General features: G+C 44.7%; 1 protein-coding gene across 3 annotated transcripts in view; it reads left to right on the top strand.

Moving 5' to 3' along the window:
* Nucleotides 1-3,335: 3,335 nt before the first annotated feature.
* The window catches only part of LOC147638916 (uncharacterized), a 36,320-nt gene continuing 18,854 nt past the window's right edge, over nt 3,336-20,801 (top strand). Inside the window, exons 1-2 of one of the 3 annotated variants that reach the window (XM_086785478.1) lie at nt 3,336-3,506; nt 3,895-3,989. In XM_086785478.1, the coding sequence (XP_086641604.1) occupies nt 3,365-3,506; nt 3,895-3,989 (237 nt within the window). In that variant the 5' untranslated portion in view covers nt 3,336-3,364. The remainder of the gene's footprint in view (nt 3,507-3,894; nt 3,990-20,801) is intronic. The other 2 variants (XM_086785488.1, XM_086785498.1) reach the window with 2 other exon arrangements.

The raw sequence follows: 20,801 nt of genomic DNA on the forward strand, positions 1-20,801 counted from the left end.
CAAAGGACATTGGGGCTCCTTTGAATTTTCTTCAATCTTTTATTATTATGATTAAGCTCTTAGTTAAACAATTAGCTCAATGTTTCCATAATCTAAAATTTCATATAGGTGCTTGAAAAGAACTTTAGAAGCCCTCTCAAAACCTTTTTGTCAAGTAGGAAATTGATTTCCTCCCTTTGAACATGTCCTTTTTTTTAAATGTTAATTTTTCAAGTAACCATTTCCAAGAGAGCCATGAAAGCATTGCTGCCGAGAAGTCCCCCAAAAGTTGAATCAAGTAATCCTATGTGTGTGTTTCATTTTGTAATGCCTTGTTTCTATAAAAGTTTCCATCATTCTCATCATAACCCTGCTTAGAACGAGGGGGGTTATCATGGTAAGTTGATGTAGGCTGTCATGTGTGGTGAAGCTTTTATATCAAGTTTGACATCAGAGTTCGGGTGTTGGCACACTGTGTTCTTTTGTATCACATGTTGTAATTTAGAGCCCAAATCACCATGGCTATTGAAGGTCTTCTCAAGCATCTGCACCTTCTCTTTGAGGGGGTTTGTTGGGATTCGAGTCTCATGTCCCCTCATGTGTGTGTGTGTGAAGGACCCCAAAAAGTATTATTATTCTAGTAGTGTGTGAACCCACTCTTATAAGTGGATAAGTGTGCCATGTGGCATACACTTATAAGTGTGTGATATTTGTATGGGTTAAAAGATAAGGATGCATGCCTACAAAAGCATTGTACTTAGTGAGTGAACATCACTTCTATCAATCAATATAATTATCATTGAGCCGTGCAATACTTCTCTCTCTTTATGTGGATAAGTGTGCCATGTGGCATACACTTATAAATGTGTAATATTTGTATGGGTTAAAATAAAAGGGTGCAAGCCTACAAAAGCATTGTACTTAGTGAGTGAACATCACTTCTATCAATCAATCTAATCATCATTGAGTTGTGCAATACTCTGTCTTTGAGCTGTGTGTGTGTGTGTGTGCACACTCATACCATGGATATCTTCCATCCACCTTAGCTTAGGTTGTCTTTAAGCACACTATGTAATTTAACAATCACTACCAACATTGGCTCATTTGTGAGCACAACATAATTATTAGCATGGATATAGACTTGGTTTTAAAGTAGCCTCTTTGGTTTTCCACCTATCCTCATGCCCCCTTGTTATGATTTGTGCATAAAGCACATCCATGTGGAAAAAATTAGAATGATTACTATGACAACATTGGATGTACTTAAGTACATGACATATGTGCCACATAATGTAAATCCATATACACGTATATGGAATGTATGTATATGCATGTACACATAAACCAGTTGTTCACCATTGCATGTGCTTAAGTACATGACATATGTGTGCCACAAAATGTAAATACATATACACATGTGTATATGTATATGCATGTACACATAAACCAGTTGTGCACCATTGCATGTGCTTAAGTACATGACATATGTGTGCCACAAAATGTAAATACATATACACATGTGTATGGAATCTATGCATATACTTGTGCAGATAAACCAAAATATATGGTATGCATGTATGTAATGATATCCTTATAATGCATCCTTGTAATGCAATTGTTGTTGTTCACATCACACATGTACACACACATAAAGTGTTCTAGACCCAAAATGTGCTTGTAGATTGGGTTTGGATTAATAAATTAGTTTTTCAAAAGACTTAAAACTTAAGATGAGTCTTGTGAAGCTTAGTGTTATATATATATATATATATAGTTTTTTTAGCCTTGATGAGGTGGTGAGGAGTTATGAGGATATTTAGACTTACGCTAAGTCTTTTATATATATATATATATATATATATATATATATATATATATATATATATATATATATATAAAACACTATATATATAGTTATATATATATATATATATAATTTTTTTAGCCTTGATGAGGTGGTGATGAGTTTTGAGGATATTCCAACTTTGAGAAGCTTCACCAAGTGCTAGCTATACCTATTTAACTAAAGTGGTCGATGTTGTGTCCACTTTAATTATTGTTGGCCTTTAGAGGGTTCCACGTGGCCATGACCACCCCCTCACTTGTGTATAAGAGAGAGAGAGAGAGAGAGAGAGAGAGAGAGAGAGAGAGAGAGAGAGAGAGAGAGAGAGAGAGAGAGAGAGAGAGAGAGGATTGTTTTGATCCCCACATGGAAAAGCATACCTGTTGAAGATCTTATTCTTATATAGAGGAACAAACTCCAAAAGGTTGTACTTCTGAGTCTATACTTACAGCCTGTATGCAGTTGGGGGCTAACATGTCTCTTGGGAGCATTCATCTTTTGTTTGGGAGGATGAGAGATGGGATCAAATATGCAGCTTGTTGAATAGTGAAAAGGTGGAACGAGACTCATGGGGAAAGGAAGTCGATGAACAACTCTTGTATATAGTTGCTCTTAAGTTTTTAATATAAATATATTTTGTGTTCCCAAAAAAATATATTTTTCTTAAAAAAGAATAAAGTGGCCACCTTACAAAATAGCATCAAGGACAATGAACATTGATAGTTAGGTCCCCCAAAAAGAGGTCGATTCTAAAAGCCTTCTTCTTTATAGACAAATTATTTGATATGTATTAATTAAATACCACTGATATGTATTAATTAAATACCACTGACGTGGCATTTAATTAATACAACCTTAGAAGATGGGTTTCCCCCACCCCTCTGGTCCCGTGACGTGCCCTCACACCTTGCACCCCCCCCTCCGACGGTGCCATGCCCTCACCCCCCCTCTTCTCCTTCCCTCCCTCCCTCCCTCCCTCCCTCTACTTGTTGAGTGAGTCCTTTGAGGCTTTTTATAGAGAATTGTGGACGTTAAATAGAAACTATATGGGTGAATGCATGCAAATAGAAGGGGGTCATCATTTTATTGCCTTATTTAGATAGGATTGCAAATAGAAAGCATATGGATGAATGTATGCAAATAGACACTATATGGGGGTCATCATTTTATTGCCTTAAAAATAGAGAGGATTTGGGGGTCATCATTTCATTGACTATTTTGTTTTTTTATAAATTTGGCCTTTTTTGAATCATTACATACTAAAATGAAACCTTAGAAAATCACTCTTATTCTTGAAAATCTCACATAATATATTTAATGGAAACACACAAAATATTTTGGTATATATGTATATACATATACATACATACATATATATATATATATATATTTGATCCCTCCCTTTCTTATATTGCAACTTTTTTTTTTTTGGGGTGAGGGTGTCCTATTTGAGAGAGAGGTGGTTTATAAAATTGATTAATTAACGTGAGCTATAAATACGTTCAGCTCGTGTTGACCTTTTACCAGACTATCGCGGGAATTATGAGCGGGGGAGTTCGCAGCAGCAGAAGGGCGATGGAAAGCTCGGAGCTCTATCGCATGCTGGGGGCGCTGGCCCTGGGCCAGTTCGCTTCGCTCCTCGTCACCTTCTCCGGCCTCACCTCCAGCATGCTCGCCCGCCAAGGTACCCCCCACTCTCACGTTGTTGAAGACGATGATGACGAAGATAATGATAAAAGTAGTACAATTAGAGCTCTGGTTGCATAATGATGATGCATCATCCCCGCCCGGCTGCCCTCCTCCTCCCCATCATCCCCATCCCCATCCCCATCCCCATCATCATCATCATCATCCTCATGCAAATGTAATGAAATTAGGCATAACTATACTAATTGTTGTACACTCACAAGTTAAGGCGGTTGATACTTTGGACTTCATTTAGACGTTGAGTTAGTTTTTGAAAATTTGCTGATTAAATTTTGCATATGATGGCAAAAAAGTCAAACAAAAAAACAAATTTTCAAAGCTTGGAGCAAAGCTTGATTCTTTTTTGTTTGGTATCTCTGGAGCAGGCATTGATGCTCCAACATTTCAATCGCTTTGTAACTACGTTTTGTTGGCTGTATTTTATGGTGCCATGTTTCTCAGCAGCAAAAAGCAACCACAGGTGACTCTCTTGGCTTCGCATCGTTATTAGTTGGACTCTCATACAAAGCTGGCTTTCTTATCTTGACAGTTATTGAATAATCTGCATTCTCCTCCTTTTTTGATTCTTTTGGGGTATGTCATGTACATTATCATGCATCAAACTCATCCCTTCTCTCTCTCCTTTATGCACGCACCCCACCCCACCCTCGCCCCCACCCCCGACCCGTGTCTTTAACTACATTCTCACCTCTGAGTCTGCTGTTTTGAGGGAGTGCAGATAGCCAATTCACTTCCCCCATGAACTCTGTGGGTGGCCATCTTTTACCTGCAAGCCATCCCACTTTGGGCCATTGTCTTTCAGGATTCTCTCCATGCTAGAGGCGAATGCTATGGACTTTTGTTCCCTGGTTGAGTCAGTTAGGCTGGCGGCTTGCACTAGTTTGCATAAACTGATGCTGACTTCCATGGCTGAGGATACCTCGTGGCGTTTCTGGCTCCATGAGAATTGTACTTTGGCTCAAGAGTGCAGTGGGACATAGGGGAGGGCAATGGTGTAACCAGGCCACCTTGACCCCTTTGCCACCCTTCAGGGTGTCTTGGCCAATATGGGCTGTCCTTTCTTGATGACTTTAGATGGCTAAGGTGACAAGTTTGTGTTACAGACATTGGAAATCTTCTGAGAAAGGTGTGTTAACCTTATTCAGTGGAGCAATCAACTTTGATTGAAGAGATGAGAGAGAGAATGAGACAATACACAATGCCCCCACCTTGTGGTGTATGTGCTTGTGTTGCTGAGTATGTAAATGAAATACAAATATGGAGCAAGATGATCCCCGTGGAATAGTGACCTCTGTGGACTGAGCGTGGGCTGAGTTCAAGGCTGATTTGGAGGCTTGTTTGTGCTCACTCAGGCTGGTCCTGTACTTGGGCGCGGGCTGCTTGCTGGGCTCCAAGACTCATTCTGGCAATCTTTGTTATTCCTCAGGGCTGAATATGCATGGACTTCAATTGCTGAGAGATGAGGATTGAAAGGGGGGGAGGGTATATTTATAGGCCCACTTGGGACCCTTACTATGAGTCGGCCTGCTCGACCAGCCCCAAGACCTGCCAAAGGGCTGCCTAACCTGCATACAACCTGTCTGGCTGCTGTCCCCCCTGTCTGGCCTGCCCGATTCAGCCTGCTGTTGGCCAGAATGGTACCCATGCTTCCCAGCACTTGCATATGACAATCCTATGTGGTTAGATATAAACATCCTGGTGCCCACGCCTGGCTTTTGGCCTAATAAGCCTCTTGGACACCTGTACAACTTACAATCCAAGTGGGTCACATCTATGTGTGGGACAACACATTGTTTGACTGTACCGGTGCCATAACCTGATGGCAACTGATGACTGGACTAGGGCTCACAAAATCCCAAGTTCTCATCCCTAAACCTGCAAAAGGTTATTGTATCCATGCACTTTTTACAAGTATGGCAACTGATGACTGGACTAGGGCTCACAAAATCCTGAGTTCTCATCCCTAAACCTCCAAAAGGTTATTGTATCTATGCTGGCCACGTGGCACCCTAGTACAGTGGGTGCACGTGACATCCTCTCTTCCTTAGGTCTACTAACCCTAAGGTTAGTTGACCTAATTTGGGGGTTAGGGGACCCAAGGATCAGGAAAAGCAGTCTGATTATAAGAGTCAAGGCTCATGTGTAATAATCCCGTAAGTGTAGCTTTTATTGGTAGGCTATATAAGTGAGGGTTATTTTATTGTTGTGTGGTCTGAGGAACAGATGGTCAGTACCTGGGCCATGAGTGATAAACCACTCTTGCCAGTCCATAGTCGGATTCAGACAGTCTATTGATGGTCCCTTAGGGTAGGCCTTGGTGGTATGGGATGCCAAGGTTGACTGAAGTGAGTGTGTATGGGTAGAAGCCTTGACCCCCATGCTTTGGGCTGATCCGATGTACAGGATCTACCGTTGGGTGGTGAGCTTGAGCCTGTTAAACCTAATTTGGATTAACTAAGCTTATGTCTTGTGTTTAGGGGATCTTTGGGAGGGTTTGGTTGCGACACACTATGACAATAGGTTGGTGCAGAACCCCTAAACCAACAAGAGGCATAAAGTGAAGCATGGAGCAAGGTTTCTGTCATCTTTCTGATCCGCTTTTCTAGGGTTCGCCCGAGAGAGGTATTCCTCTGGTTCTTTGTTTATGGGTTGATGCATACTCTAGATAAGGTAGGGATGTTGATGTGATTGCATGTTGATAGGGTTTACCCGAGAGAGGTATTCCTCTGATTCTTTGTTTATGGGTTGATGCATACTCTAGATAAGGTAGGGATGTTGATGTGATTGGATGTATGAGATTAGAGTGGGCTCGTAGAGAAAGGAGAAGAGAGGTGTATGCAGATGCTTTTGGATAGTTGTGTACGTTCCCTGGTACAGCTGCTGGCCGTACAGCAGCAGATCGTTCAGATTTGCTGTACCACTGGTTTAGGCTGTGCGGACGGGTGCATAGGACTGTTGGCGCACAGTAGATAAGGCTGTATAGGTATGGGGGGCAGAATGTTAGGGCACAGCTGGGTAGATTGCACGTAGCCGTACTGCCACGTGGTAGTCCTGTTCGTACAGTAGGGGTGCATCAAGCTGTACAGGGCGCATCGGGCAGTCACACATGGGCATGCATGCATGTGGAGGAAAAGCGTTCCTCCAAAGAAAAGCTTGGCGCCTAGAAAAAGTGTGGGAGAGTATTAATTTGGGCACTTTTACAAAAAGCATACATAAAAATTATAACTTGTGTCTATATGAAAAGCATGTTTTAAGGTTCTGCTTTCCAGCCCTCCTCCAGGCCTAGGCCTCATCTTTTGTCACTTGCATGTGTGAAGCTTGTGAAGACTTGCACGAGATCGCCGATTTTAGGAGCATGGGAGCATAGACGAGCCCTCTTCTGTCTCATCTTGCAATGTGTACCCTTCTCTTTTCTTCTTTCCTATGTTGGAACACCCTAAACTACTTTCTCTCCTCCTTTTCTCTTCTTTCACGATGGTGGATCTCTCTTTTGAGGACGACATCCACGTTGAAGACCATCAGGAATACGCTGAGCGTGTCAAGGGATAGGAGGTAAAAGTGGATTACATGGAAAAATCTGAAGTAGACCAGCAGAAGGAGGAGATACGGTTTATGTGAGCACAACTAGAAATGTTGTAGCCACTATTTTGAACCCTCCTTAGCAAAACCCAGGATCGATCACCCAGTCTTTCGCTCCGGCATGTCTAGGGATGACAAAAAGGAAAAGACTCAAGGGCACATTCCTACATGCACATTCTATTGCTTGGTGTAGCAAAGATTATTGACTGGATGTGTTCTAATTTCATTGTTCGAGGTTTTTGGGACGTGATGTGTTCACAGTCCACTGTTGGGGGATAATGGGCACGGTGTGTCCAGTAGCTTATCATTTTATTGTTGGAGTTCACTCCACACTTGTGTGGGAATTCAGAGCCAAGCAAAGTTCCTTGTTGTTCGTGATGGCATTTTGTTTCGAGGAAACAAGTTGGCGGGTGCTTTTTCCGAGGTGTCTGGTACTGCGCAATACTGGAGTGTCCATGGTTGCATTAGACTTTTTATGCACACTATGAGCTGCAGAGGGGGTGTTAGAAATTGTGCATCTCAGTGTATTAGGGGAATGCCTATTTATGAGGTTTAATCCTTTTATTCTCCTATTTAGTACGTTGTGGGCTGTCGGCCAGCTCCTAGGGGCAGTCGGCCAACTATAAAAGGGGCCCTCCCATATTCACTTGTAAATCTTCTAACCTATTGACAGGCACATATTCTACACCATTTGCTGATTGATATTGCCATTGTAAAAGCCTCTTGCTACACAACATGATGTTCATTGTCTGATGTCTCTCTCTCCTATGTTTTGCTTCCTCATTGTGCAACTTTATCACACACAACCTCCACGCCATCGTCTGCAGCCGCCTTTGAAATGAATCCACCTTCGATGCCTTCAAACTTAGCATCACATGTGTAACACGCGGAAGCTCTGGGGTCTTCTTTCAGCCCTAAACACCACTAAGAACCTACTGATGCAAAAACGCAGACAGAAGGGAGAGAGAGAGAGAGAGAGAGAGAGAGAGAGAGAGAGAGAGAGAGATGCTGGAAATTCAGTATATTCTTATGGTAGAAAAAGGTACCTAACTCTACAGCCCTAGACTGCCTTCACACAAAAGGTGATAAACACCAAAATCTAGTCCTACTCTAGGACCCTAAGGACCCATCCCATAAAGGAATGAATGAATACAATGGGGAGCAAAACTTGCTATTTATAGTCTCTTGGACTTCATGGAGAGCTGGCCGACTGGACAATAATACATCAAAAGTGATGCGCTTGTAGCCGCCTTGGTTCCGGTTCAGTCGACAGCTTATTTGTCTCAGCTGATAGCTCTTACTCTACTCTGGTACAGTCGACAGGATCCAAGTCCTTCTCCAAGTCCACACTACTGCCAAAAGAGCCCTGTGTGCTCCAACTTCTGGTTCTTATTCTCTTTTTCTGACTGCCTCTTCTGGACCAACATCCGAGAATGTCCATGGCATTTTATGCACATGACATCCCCCTCTGCTAAACTTGATGACGGGATTCCAACCTGTTCTTGGATGACTGTCATCATCCCACTCTATTCCCGGAGTCCCTCTGTCATCCATCCGTCTCTGGCAACCCTTTTCTCTGAAAACCCGGCCCGGTCTCCAAAACCACTCTCTCTTAATAAGATCTATGCATCTATTCCATCTAGTCCCCAATCCATTCCTGGCCTGACTTTGAACACTGTCTTGGTCTTCATTCTTGAGAAATGAGTCTGGCACTCTCATATCACCCCTTGGAGGATAATCCTCCCTTGGGACCGTTGCGCGAGAACCTATCTGGCTCACAGGACTGCCATTCCCTCTGGCTTTGTGGAACACCACCAACAAACCTCTTGGGAGCTCTTCCCGATTCTGTGTTCCTTGCCTTGGGCTTCGTATCCGTGTACTTGCCTGTACCTTGGACTTGTACACCATTATATGGGACTGAATCAGTGTTTAGCTTTGTTGAGCTTGATGCTTTGATACCAATGTAACACGCGGAAGCTTTGGGGGTCTTCTTTCAGCCCTAAACACCACTGAGAACCTGCCGATGCAAAAACGCAGACAGAAGGGAGAGTAGAGAGAGAGAGAGAGATGCTAGAAATTCAGTATATTCTTATGGTACAAAAAGGTACCTAACTCTACAGTCCTAGGCTGCCTTCATGCAAAAGGTGATAAACACCAAAATCTAGTCCTACTCTAGGACCCTAAGGACCCATCCCATAAAGGAATGAATGAATACAATGAGGAGCAAAACTTGCTATTTATAGTCTCTTGGACTTCATGGAGAGCTGGCCGACTGGACAATAATACATCAAAAGTGATGCGCTTGTAGCCGCCTTGGTTCCGGTTCAGTCGACAGCCTATTTGTCTCAGCTGACAGCTCTTGCTCTACTCTGGTACAGCCGACAGGATCCAAGTCCTTCTCCAAGTCCACACTACTGCCAAAAGAGCCCTGTGTGCTCCAACTTCTGGTTCTTATTCTCTTTTTCTGGCTGCCTCTTCTGGACCAGCATCTGAGAATGTCCATGGCATTTTATGCACATGACAACATGCCACGTCTTCATCATTTTTTAAATGTGTTAATACACCGTAAGTGGGCATGTCAGGATCCAGGCGTTGCTCTGTCGGGCAGCCTTCCCATTTTCGCGGCCTCCTTGGTCAATATTCACATGCTGTGAGCAGCGTTGGCTGAAGCCTTCTGTTGCAGCTTCCACCTGGTCGCCCCAATTGAGTGCCGACCACAACCACCACATAATACATGCATTTTTCTTTTTTTTAAAATAAAAAAAAAAGATTTGGGGCTTTTCTTCAAGAAGGTGAAAATCTTCTAATTAAACATTCCTACAGAAATCAATTTGGGGGTTTCTCAAATTTTGACCAAAATTGGCTAATTAAAGGTGCCTACATTGATATTATTTGGGGTTTTCTGTAAAATTGAACCATTAGCATCAAATTAAAGTCACAAATACCTTCAATTTTGGGGTTTTTTTGAAAAATTCAGCAATTAACATCAAATTAATCCCTAAATTGCTTGTAAAAATTGGGGCTTTTGTATAATCCATAATTTGCCTCACAATTTGAAGCATTTGTAGCCCACAAATTGGGGTTTTTAACCCAATTTGACCTTTTAACCCAAGACTAAAGACTCCGCCCTTGCAGTTTTGAGAGTCATGGGCTAAACACGCTAAGCAGCTCTTCCCATGGGCTACATCGACGGTATTTTCGGGGGCATTCTTGCCAAGAACTTCACTAACAACATCATTAAAGAGTGGGAGTGTTCACACATGTGTGCAATAGCTGTGCAGGGAGCATCTCCTAACTTGGGAGATATGTCTTTTTTCCCTAAATATTTATCGTTTTATTTGTGGTCAGTCATGGGTCCTCTGCTCGGGTTGTCTCCTGAAAAAGATTTTTGTGTACCTTGTGTTATAAAAGGCTCCATATTTTCCAGTTGATTCCAGCCAGGGGGTGACTAAGTGTTGGCCTCGCTGCCTTGGTCTTACCTTGATAGGAGAGACTACCATGGCACAGGAGGTGCAGATGGTGAGTCTAGAGGCAGGGTGGATGGGGTATGTGGTGGGTCTCACCACCTTCACTCCTTCGCTCCAAATGGGGGTTTGTTGGGTATTTTGGAGCTCGTATGTGTGTCCATGTTTTTTATGTACCTATGTTTGTGTACTCGCTTGTGTTCATGTGTGAATTGCCTCCAAAAGGGCTATGTATATGGGTGTATCCACCCTAATGTGTGTGTAACATTATTCATGTATATGTGTTTGTGAACACTTGCCTAGGTGTGAACACACCTTATATTTGGATAAGATAAGTGTGCCATGTGCCATGTGTCCTGTGTTTATTTGTGCGAGTCAGAAGATGAGGCTTCCAACCTACAAAAAGGCATTGTACTCGGTGATCACAATCAATCGAATCACATCATTGAGTTGTGCTAGTACTGTTTTCATCACTTGAGCATTGTTACATCTTACTCTCCACCATGGAGTTTCACCCACCAGTCTTGTTGTGCTGCTAACTCTATGCTGCTAACTCTAGGTCCTTGAGGCTTGCTCACATTGGCATAGTGACATGAAAATTCTTTTCGTCCCTTTGAAATGGGACGGAACGTTTCTATAACTATTTGGCTATCCTAGCACTGTTCACATGATGGAACCCTTGCCGGGACATTGGACAGGTAGAAGAAGGCATGGGAACAGGGACCATAAAGTTTGCTCATGGAAAAGCACCAGTTTTGGTCAAAAAGCAAAGAAAAGCAAAAAGTCAAACTGAGTTGATCGCGAGCCAGGAGCACCATTGGCAAGAGGAGATTGAACTGGACCAAAAAGCAAAAAGTTGCTTTTTCAAAAAGCAGCTCTAAGGCCAAAAATCAAGGCCCTAAAGCTAGAAAAGCAAAGCACAAAAACTTTGGTAAAAGTTGGCATTATTTGAGTAATATTTTATTATAAAGTTCCCTAAACCCTTCTCTCTCCCTCTCTCTATCTTCTCTCTCTATATTTCTATCTCTTGGATACGTGGTGGAATCTGTCCAGCACGCCCCACTGGGCTTACAGTGGTATGAGTGCAGGATTTCTCTTGAGGAGTCTTTCTTGGGGTGATAGAGCTATATCGAGAGTAGAGGGAAACCAAGGGCCTAATGAAGGGAACAACTATGAGGCGGATTCAAGACTTCAGGATGGGAACCAGGGTCGTCGATCCATGACTCATGAGACGGCGGCCATATCATTAGAAGAGTACCATGATTTTCAGTAGTTTAGGCGTCTGCTCAGAGATGAAGAATTTCTTGCTTGGAGAGCCAAAAGGGAACAGGATCAAAGAAGGGCTCAAATGTTTGAAGATTTCATCAAAGATAGAGCCACCGAAGCCGAAGGAGTTGAAGTTGCCAAAGCCTATCTTCGTGCCAAAGGAGTCACTGGAAAAGAAGGCAAAGGAGCCTTTAACAATCGCCAAAGTGGACTTCAAGCTAGGAGAGGAGTGTCAAGTTTGATGCTTTTTATGGTAAGCGGGACACTCAAAAAGCTTTATTCTTTTTTTTTTTCCATGAAAAAGATCCTTCAATTAGTTAAAGAAAAACAACCGCAAAGGGCTAAGTACAACCACGACGGGCTAAATACAGCCTCACCTCATATAAGGGCGGGAGACAAATGATAAAAGGGAAAGAGATGCTTCTCTTCCGGCTGGCCGCTTTGTGAGGAGAGCTTTATCCTTTATCAAGCAATTTGTTTTCACTTTTGGAGGAGAGGACTCCTCCGAAAATTCCAAGCTTCGCATGCACTTGAAGGATGCCGCCTTGAATTGGTGGCTAAAGGTGGTACAAGACATGGACCGACTTCAAGGTTATGTTCAACAAGAAGTTTCTATCTGCAAACTTTGAAGCGGATGTGCAAAAAGAATGGGATTAGGTAAAACAAAAAGTTGGTGAGAATGTGGCAACTTATCTTAACAACTTTTCAGGCGTTTCATTGAAGTTTACTTCTTATACTCCTATTCCACCGCTAATGGAAATGCGTAAGTTTGTGAATGGATTACAACCTAAGCTTATGCAAGCAATGTATATGGCTGGTCCAAAATCCTTGGAGGAAGCCCAAGACAAAGCTTTACAAGCTGAGGCTTTGCACATGCCTTGGATGGTGGGCAAGGCAGAATGACAACCGAGATCCATCAGAGGTTTTCCTCTCCTTCCATGCAGCTCCCTCCCCCCCCCCCCCCTTCCCTTCATCCCTAACCTTCGTATCCGACTCTCCCTGCAGTAGCTTAGCCTGCCCCGTCTCCTTTGGAGCCTGCTCTTCCCCCTCCCTCTGCCTCTCCGGAGCATTCTCGCCGTCCTCCGGCCGCGCCAGACCCAAAGTGGAGAAAGCCAGAAAGTTCAGACCCTTGCTTGTCGCTTCTTGGAGCCGTGGAGATGACAGTCGCCGCCTCCCCGGTGAGGGCTCTCTCGCCAGAGTTGCCAGGTGGCCTCCCTAGGGTCTTGGGGCAGTCAGTGGATTACAGTTTCTTGCGATGTCTCCATGTCAAAGGAACTGGTATCTTTGAGGAGACGGTGCCTCCCATTCAGATTTGTGTGGTGTTTCATCACTCTAGGTCCTTGAAACCGCCCGGGGGGACTAGGGCCTTTGGCACACTTGTTGATACTGTGAGAAAGAAGAGATGAGAGAAGAGACAATGTGTACTCAAGAACTCATCAATGAACCACTATCCAACTTCATTTATAGGAAAGTTCCTCCACCCTTTCCTCCACCCAAAAAGTGTGTAAATAGGAAAAAATGAAAATGAAAGCTATAAATCCCAAAAATGCCTAGAGGCTAAAGAGTGTGCCACTAGTGTGACACCATCTGGAGATGACACCTATCCAACACCTCCTCTTTAGGTCTAGATGGGAGGACCAACGCCTACGCGCTAAAGAAGATAATCCAAGGTAGGTCGAGGAAGAGGCTTAGTAAACAAATCAGCAACATTATCTTTTGTAGGACAATACTCAAGCTGAATGCGACCTTCAGAAATCCAATCACGAACAAAATGAAAATGAACATCAATGTGTTTGGATCGTCCTCGAATAACTGGATTTTTGGCTAAAGCAATAGCACTCTGTGAATCTGAGTAGATGAGTGTCGGAGTAGATGAACATCCAACGTGATTCAGAATTTGAGAAAGAGCATCAGACTCCTTAGGTAAGAAATAAACCCAAGATTTGCGAGAGAAGTCATCCACAAGAAGCATATAATACTTGGATCCACCAAGCAATTGTACTTCCATAGGTCTTGCATGAATAAGCTCAAGTATGCGTGTGGCCCTATGAGTAGCCTCCTCTGGAAAAGAAGCCCGATGTTGCTTTGAAGAAGGCAATTTACCAAGTAGCTTGTGGACCGGATTGCTTACCAATGTACCAAACTCTTCAAGTTGCCGCTTGATTCGATTGAATTCTCCAAGCTTCTCCACTATGTTGTCGGATTCGGAGATAGAAAGCTTATCCAAATCTTCTTCTAACTTAGCCATCTTAACCGTTGAAAGTCTTCCATATTGCATTTGTATAGCGTGCCATAATTGTTGAGCCGTACTCCTTGTAGAGAGAAATTGAGACACAACCGATGTAGACATACCATGCACAAGTAAAGCTTTGGCCCGTGCATCCATATAGGTTTGATATTGAGAAGGCACCATATGAGGAGAAGTGATTATAGACCACACCCCGGCGCTTCCCAAAAGAAGTTGCATAAACAAGGACCAAGTGTGGTAGTTGTTTGGGGTAAGCTTTTGTGAATCGGAAAGACTTGGAAGGCTCAAAGATTGAGTGAATGGGTTAAAGGGCTGATATGATTGAGTGGGGAGAGGAGTAGTAGAAGAAGGAATCATAGTAGATGAAGTTGCCATAAAAGGCATAGATGATATAGGGGGATATACCATAGAGGGCATAGAAGTATGTGGATAGGAAGGCATAAAGAACAAAGAAGAAAGAGTGTATGGATCCGTAGAAGGTAATGGATACGACGGAAAAGAGAAAGTAGAAGCACCTACCGAAGAAGGAATTGCACCAACTTCCGTTGTAGTAGTTGCCGGTCCAACCGTCGTAGGAGATGTAGGATTCATAGTATCTTCAAGTTTGCCTTTGTCTTTTGGAGTAGAGGACTTCCGAGATCCCATAGGGAGTGGAGGGTGGGAAAACACAAGGGAAGAAGTGTCGTACCTCCAAAAATGCAGCCAATAGATGGACTGTCCACCAAGGAAGTATCTCCAAAATATGCACAAAGTGCGAAAACGCAGCCACAAAACGCAGCCAATATATGAACCAATAGACTCCGTAGAAACCACCAAAAGAGGGCTGAGAATGTAGTCTTAGGTAGGAGTATGGAGGAGTTGATTGTCCACAAAAATGCAAACACAAAGTGTGTAGCTAAGTGGAATTTTCAGCCGGTAGAAAGGTGTAGAAAAGAGGATGATTATGTACCTCAAAACACCATGAAGAGGGCTGAAGTTGATGATGAAAACGCAGCCAAGAAATCTCTCCACAAGAAGCCTCCAAAAAAACGCTACCGCATGTAGGGAAAACTAGTTGGCAATGTTTTAGAGTTGTAGGACTCGGATTGAAGTGCTTTAAAAACACACTTGTAGAGGATGGTAAGGGGCTGGTTTGAAGCCTCTTGCATCATTGAATGAGTGCAAGGATGATGAGTAAGGGCTTCTGCAAAAAACGCAAGCAGAAATTCTGCATGCAAGCAGTCTACGAAGAATAACTCAAAAACGGTGAGGAATTTGCGAAAACTTTCTTTTGCAAAGTTGTAGACCACGATGATTCCAGTAGGTCTCGCGGGCACAATCCTCAAAAACGCATCCGTTTAGCAGATAATTAAGAATGTAAGGGCTTCTGCAAAAAAACGCAAGCAGAAATTTTGCATGCAGGCAGTCTGCGAAGAATAACTCAAAAACGGTGAGGAATTTGCGAAAACTTTCTTCTGCAAAGTTGTAGACCACGATGATTCCAGTAGGTCATGCGGGCACCATTCTCAAAAACGCATCCATTTAGCAGATAATCAAGAATGAAAAAACGCAATTGAAAGCGGGGTTGTTGAAGAGGACTAGAGGTAGAGAGGAAGAAGGATAAGGAGGCTCTATGTGCGCCACCATGTATTCAAGAACTCATCAATGAACCACTAGCCAACTTCATTAGAAATGAACTACAATGCCTCATATATATAGGAAAGTTCCTCCACCCTTTCCTCCACCCAAAAAGTGTGTAAATAGGAAAAAATGAAAATGAATTCTATAAATCCCAAAAATGCCTAGAGGCTAAAGAGTGTGCCACTAGTGTGACACCATCTGGAGATGACACCATCTGGAGATGACACCTATCCAACAGATATCATCAATGCATATCAAAACATTTAAACATGGCCACAGCCTTAACACATATCCATCATCACTTTGCATAAAACATAAAAGCTGGACAAAACATCCACAAATGCTAAAAATGGAGCTTGCACATGTGATACCGCATAGAGGCCAGAATGGGCCGACCCCTCCCCCTCCCCCCCCTTAGAGTATTTACCCAAGGAGAATAATATCATGTACAAGCTTTGAGGGCCTTACTCTCCCCACGGGAGATGCCGGATTATCCATATACAAATGCCATAACACAGTCCAACAACATGAGGCAACCAAGCCGGAACATAGGTTGTAGAAATGCCAAGTCAATAATATAATCCATATACCTCCGTGTGGGTACTGATTCTTCTCCAAAAACCACGGGTCTTCATGCAATAGAGCTGGTACAGCAAGCACAGTGCTCCATTCAGTCGGTATAGTGGCTGGTACAGCAGGTACAATGGTTGGTTCAGTAGGTGTAGTGGCTGGTACAGCCGGTACAATGGTTGGTACAACATGTACACCAAGTACAAGGATTGGTACAGCCTGTACAGTGGTTGGTACAACAGGTACAAGGGTTGGTACAACAAGTACAATGGCTAGAAATCATAATAAATGATTAAATACCCTTGCCTTCAGTATTTCTTCGCGATGGAAGCCTCCAAACAGTCCCCAACAGCCGGTATTCTTCATGGGCAGCCTTCAAGAGAGAGAGTAGCCATCATTAGGGCAGCCTGTAACGGTGGTAGAGGCTAGTGTGCAGCAAGAGAGGCTCCATTAATGAAGAGAGGGCTCCAATTTATAGATTTGGGGCTCCCATGAGTGAAAATGGAAAGAGAAGGCTATGATGACAAGTGGATAGCTACACAATAGCTGGAGTGACAAGTGTGAGGCCACTTGTCTCACTTTGATCCACTTCCTGACAAGTGTGAGGCCACTTGTCTCACTTTGATCCACTTTCTTGCCACATGTCCCAATCTAAGAGATGGGTCTTTCCATAAACTTTATCTCTAAAAATATCCCAACTGGTAGACATTCTGTCGAAGGCACTTTGCCAACTCTTGGTATCTGCTCAATTCGAGATGTAATCACACGAACAAAATTTCCATCGGAGTCAGGCCAAAAATAGCAACTCTCCTAAATTTTAGGAGTGTGGTCCTTTGTATAATCCTCCATTCTCAAAGCCTGTACTTTCCAAATATTTAGACATCTTGGAGTCCACAAGACCCCTTTCATACTGGGAAATGTCCAGGCTAGTGACAGTCCTCCACGCCAGAGAGTGGCACGATGATCTCCTCCTTCTCCTTGAGTGTAGTCCCGGGGACGGATTGGGACACGGAGTCGATGTCTACCGCCATCCAGGGGCAGACAGTTGAGCTCTCTCATCGTCTACAACATCACCGATGTGCTTATCCATCTTTGGCCCTTGGCTCGGATGGAGCTGGGAGGCTCAAGCTACAGAGATCAGGACGGAAAGGTGGTGTCCTCTAGCTTGGAGGTGTTGCTCTTTGTGTTCCTTCATATCTCAGTAGCAGTACTTCTTACCCCCTCCTACATTGTGACACGTGGAGCTCTCCTGAGCTTGGACAGAGTGGCGTCACATGGAGGACAAGATCCACGCCCACCTGGCATGCGTGCATCCTAGGACTGAGTGTGATTACTCCCCGTCGAAACCCACGCCGAAGACTATTCGAGTGGAGGGCAGTTTCTATAGTTCCGCTTTTCACATAGATTAGATATGCCGATTGCCACATGGAACATCCAAGGTTGGGGGGGGGGGCTCAGTGTTCTTTAGAGGCGTGGTGGCCTTAGAGGAGAGCTCCATAGAGCAGCAGTTGGGGGACCCATTGATATTCTCTTCCTCCAAGAGCACCATCTTTCAGAGGGGCGTACTTGCCGCTGCAGGAAGATCCTACTAGGTAGGAGTCACACTTTTTGGTCTCCCTCTTTTGGCTTCTCTGGGACACAAGGGGGAGTATGTATTTCTGTCGGCGAGCAGCTCTTGCCGAGAGTAGTTGGATCATGCATCATTGACACTAGTCGGACTCAATGGGTTACCATCATGATTGGCGAGGATTGTGTGGGCTTTCTAAATGTATATGCTGTGAACATCGCTGCAGGCAAAGCCACCTTCTGTGTAGTATAGTTTGCCAGTACCTTCCATAGGCTGACTTTTGGTGCATGGGTGGGGACTTTAACATGATTGAGTTAGCAGAGGATAGACTCGGAGCAGCTTGGAGGCATGGCTACAAATTTTGGCTGAGAGGACTCTGCATGGGAGGAGTTGATCCTGGCTCTTAGGGGACAGGACCCTTGGCACTTACCAGAGTTTGGACGCAACCCCAGTAGTTTGTGGTTCTCAAGGTCTAACAGGAGGAGCACCGGCCCCAATCTTTCTCGACTAGATAGATTCTATGTGGATCAGTGGGCTTGCGGTCGAGGGGGGGCATGATTCGTATCTTGGCAGGCACTACTTTCTCTTATCATGCTCCGGTTATTTTGTCCTTGGAGGATCCCTAACAGCCTCATACAGGACTCCGAGATATGCAACGAGATAAGAGTAGATATGGGAGGGGCTGGATTTTCTCTCAAGTTCTGCTGCTGGAGGCACCGTGGATGGTAATTCACAGGTTGCGAGGCCAAGATGGATCTATCGTTTTTTCCCTCCCCCATAGCCATAGCCATAGATTTTTTAAAGATCCTTTCTCATGGGTGCCCCATTATCGTCACATGTGGTGGATGCGCGAGAGCGGGTTTGGCGGCACACGAGAGAGGTGATTTCCCTTGCTGTCCGGACTTTTCTATTGACTCCCTTCACAGCTGAGGAGATGGCGGAGGCCTTGACGGCTCTTCCCAGGGGCAAATGCCCGGGAGTGGATGGGCTTCCAGTCTCCTTTTTTCTTCGTCACTGGGATCTCATGGAAGGTGGCCTTCGAGCAGCCTTCAATGAGATTATGACCATGGGTGCCAGGCTAGAGAAGCTTTTAGAGGGTCTGATTCACTTGATTCCCAAGGAGGGTGGTGACGGATTGGAGATTTGGTAGTGGAGACCCGTCATCCTCCTTGGGACCGCCTACAAGATTTTGGCCAAGGCCATCAGTTGGAGATTTCAGCCCTTCCTCCCCGATTCGATTCATGATACTTAGACAGGTTTTGTTCAGGATCAGAATATTTGGACAACATCTTCACTTTCTGGGAGGCAATAGCTTTGGCCAGGATGTGGCAGCAGGATCTCATTGTGCTCCTTATGGATTTCGAGAGAGCCTATGATAGAGCTGACTAGGGCTTTCTAGAGGGCACGATGTATTGGATGGGTTTTCCGGAGGAGTGGATCCGTGGTGTTTCTGAACTTTACTTGGCCTCTCACAGTCAGGTTCTCATTTAGGGAGCCAGAGGTGACAGATTTCCCCTTTCTTGCTCGGTCCAACATGGCTGCCCTCTAGCACCCTATCTTTTTCTATTTGTCGCCAAGGCCATGAGCAGTATTCTCTCAACTCAGGAGATCGGGCTCCAAGGATTGCGTCTCCCCATTTGTACTCAAGAGGAGCTGCTGGACTGAGAGTTCGCAGATGACACAGCAACATACCTATCCGGAGATGTGGGGAATCTTTGGAGATTTGTAGAGGCGATAGAGATCTTCTATTGCGCATTAGGAGCGCAGATTAACTGGCACAAGTCATGTGGATTTTGGGTTGGCTCTCCATCCGCCTCGACTTGGTGCCCAATTGAGGCTTTCTAGTGGATCCTGAGGGGCACTCTAGTCCGTTATCTTGGATACGAGGTGGGCATCGATATCTCCCCAGAGCAGCAGTTACCCCCTTTGCTTCTGAGCATTCGGAAGAAGCTTCTATACTAGAGTTTAGCGAGGCTTTCCTTAGCCAACCGAGTGGTGGTGGCAAATCAGGTTCTTCTTGCCACCATGTGGTATATTACTTCTTGCTGGGCCTTCTCCCGGACCTGCATCGGTCAGGTTCAACGGTTGATCCGCAATTTTCTATGGGCTGGCAGCGATGGGAGGCCTGCCCAGGCCAAGGTGGCCTAGAGAGCGTTCATACAATTGTGCCACAAAGGGGGCTTGGGCATCATCGACCCCGTCATTCAGAGCCATGCCCGGATGGGCAAGTTGATTGTTAGAGGACTTCTTCCAGGCGGCGAGCCATGGAAGGATTTCCACTTGGCCAGGATTTCAGCCCGTACACCGAGCATTGGGGGGCCTTGGCCGCAGAGCACTAGATGGATCTTCACGGAGATGTGGGCCGGTGGATTAGCCCAGCGTTTGAGGATAGATTTCCAGCCAGCTTATTACGAGCTTGGGATCACCTCAGGCTGGCCCTCCAGCGGTAGCCCCCGGAGGCATCTTCAACAGCCCTTGATTTGGAACCCCCTGATCCGTTTACCTAGTGGTCACATGCTAGGGGCTCGGCCTCATGTATCCTGGGGAGCTTTGAGCACGGGACCTGCCAAGTCTCTTGGAGATTGGCTTGCATTCTAACAGCTTCCCCCAGTGGCTCAGGAGAGAGGCTTGAGTGGGATCCAGGGTAGAGACAGACTCAACCTCGACATCGACTCTGCCATTCCTCCAGAGTGGCTGACCTTGACCCCAGACCCTCTTCCCCCACATTGGCTCTTGGAGTGTTTATCAAGAATGATATTCTCCTATTAGTTCATGGCGTGGATGAAAGCTCCGCATTGCTCCCTTTTTCGATTGGACCTCATGGTAGATTAGTGGGATTAGAATCTCTCTTGGAGGACTTCAGGGGATGCACGTTATAGAGGGTGAGGGTGTTCGGATTCCATGCGCACGAGGGGCACATAGACCCACCTCCGGCCAAGGTGGCCAAGGGGAGACGCT

Source organism: Cibotium barometz, chromosome 4 (genome assembly GCF_041138505.1).
Source record: "Cibotium barometz isolate CiBa-2024 chromosome 4, ASM4113850v1, whole genome shotgun sequence".
Taxonomy (NCBI): Eukaryota; Viridiplantae; Streptophyta; class Polypodiopsida; order Cyatheales; family Cibotiaceae; genus Cibotium; species Cibotium barometz.